Raw genomic sequence first — 957 nt, 5'->3', positions numbered from 1 at the left:
CGCTGTACACGGACGGAGTCGGCAGTTCAGCACCTGGAGAGCTCCTCTGCTCCGGTGGTCGGTCGGACGCGACGTTCATCATATGACACCGCCGGGGAGGATGAAGCGGAGACACCGGGACTGAGTGTCGGGGAATCAGCGGAGACCGAATCAGCACACATGACAATGACACCCCCTCCCCCAACACAGACAAACAGTGCCATACACCGAGCACACCGGAACCCGCCTAGTACTGCCTACCGCACTGATCGGGGGTTGTGCTGAGACTTGGGGGGTCTGCACCGATCATCACCTGGAGATCTGCACCGATCATCACCTGGAGGTCTGCACCGATCATCACCTGGAGGTCTGCACCGATCTTCTGGATCCAATTGGGTTCTGTATCCTGGATTCCGTGACTTGGGGTCTGCACTGATCTCCTGGATTCCATGACTTGGGGGGCTCCTGTTCTTATGACTGGAAGGAACGCATGGTGGTGCTTCCTGCACTGACTTGGGGTCCGCATACCTTGGACAGGAGAAGCTGCATTGTTGGGTTTGGGTTGCAGGTGGCAGTGTGGCATCGGCTTGGCACAGCAGGATGGGGTGAGGCTCAGGACTGAGAGTACCGGTGGGCACAGTCCTGCCATGTGTAGGGACACTCAGGGAGCTCCTGCCCTCCCCAGTTGTGGGGGTTCCCTGTGCCGTCTGTAGCCCAATATGATTCTGTGTAATATCAGCACTGGCAGAGACGGGGGCTCCTTCTTACCCCAAATCCTGCCCAAAGTCAACAAGACCCTCCATCTGGTGCACCACGGCATCAACACGGTGGAGGCAACAACTAGCTCAGTAGTGAGTGTCCTCCAGGAGCCACAGTCTCCCACCTACCTGCCTAACACTGAGCCCATGACTGAGGGCAACTTCACCACCATCCTGGGGAGGCTCTTTCACTACCCCGAACATCTGTACAAAGACTACA

At 57.6% G+C, this 957-nt stretch overlaps 1 protein-coding gene across 1 annotated transcript in view; it reads right to left on the bottom strand.

The window, feature by feature from the left end:
- Positions 1–240: 240 nt before the first annotated feature.
- Positions 241–957, bottom strand: part of LOC108803440 (uncharacterized protein FLJ40521-like) — a gene marked incomplete at its 3' end in the record, with an annotated part of 1,689 nt that continues 972 nt past the window's right edge. The window contains exon 2 of the mRNA XM_018575281.1: positions 241–422. Coding sequence (XP_018430783.1) covers positions 241–422 — 182 coding nt within the window. The remainder of the gene's footprint in view (positions 423–957) is intronic.

The sequence above is a fragment of the Nanorana parkeri genome, unplaced genomic scaffold, assembly GCF_000935625.1.
Source record: "Nanorana parkeri isolate BGI_ZX_2015 unplaced genomic scaffold, ASM93562v1 scaffold3731, whole genome shotgun sequence".
In the NCBI taxonomy this organism is placed as follows: domain Eukaryota; kingdom Metazoa; phylum Chordata; class Amphibia; order Anura; family Dicroglossidae; genus Nanorana; species Nanorana parkeri.
This window is presented reverse-complemented; position numbering and strand designations above follow the sequence as displayed.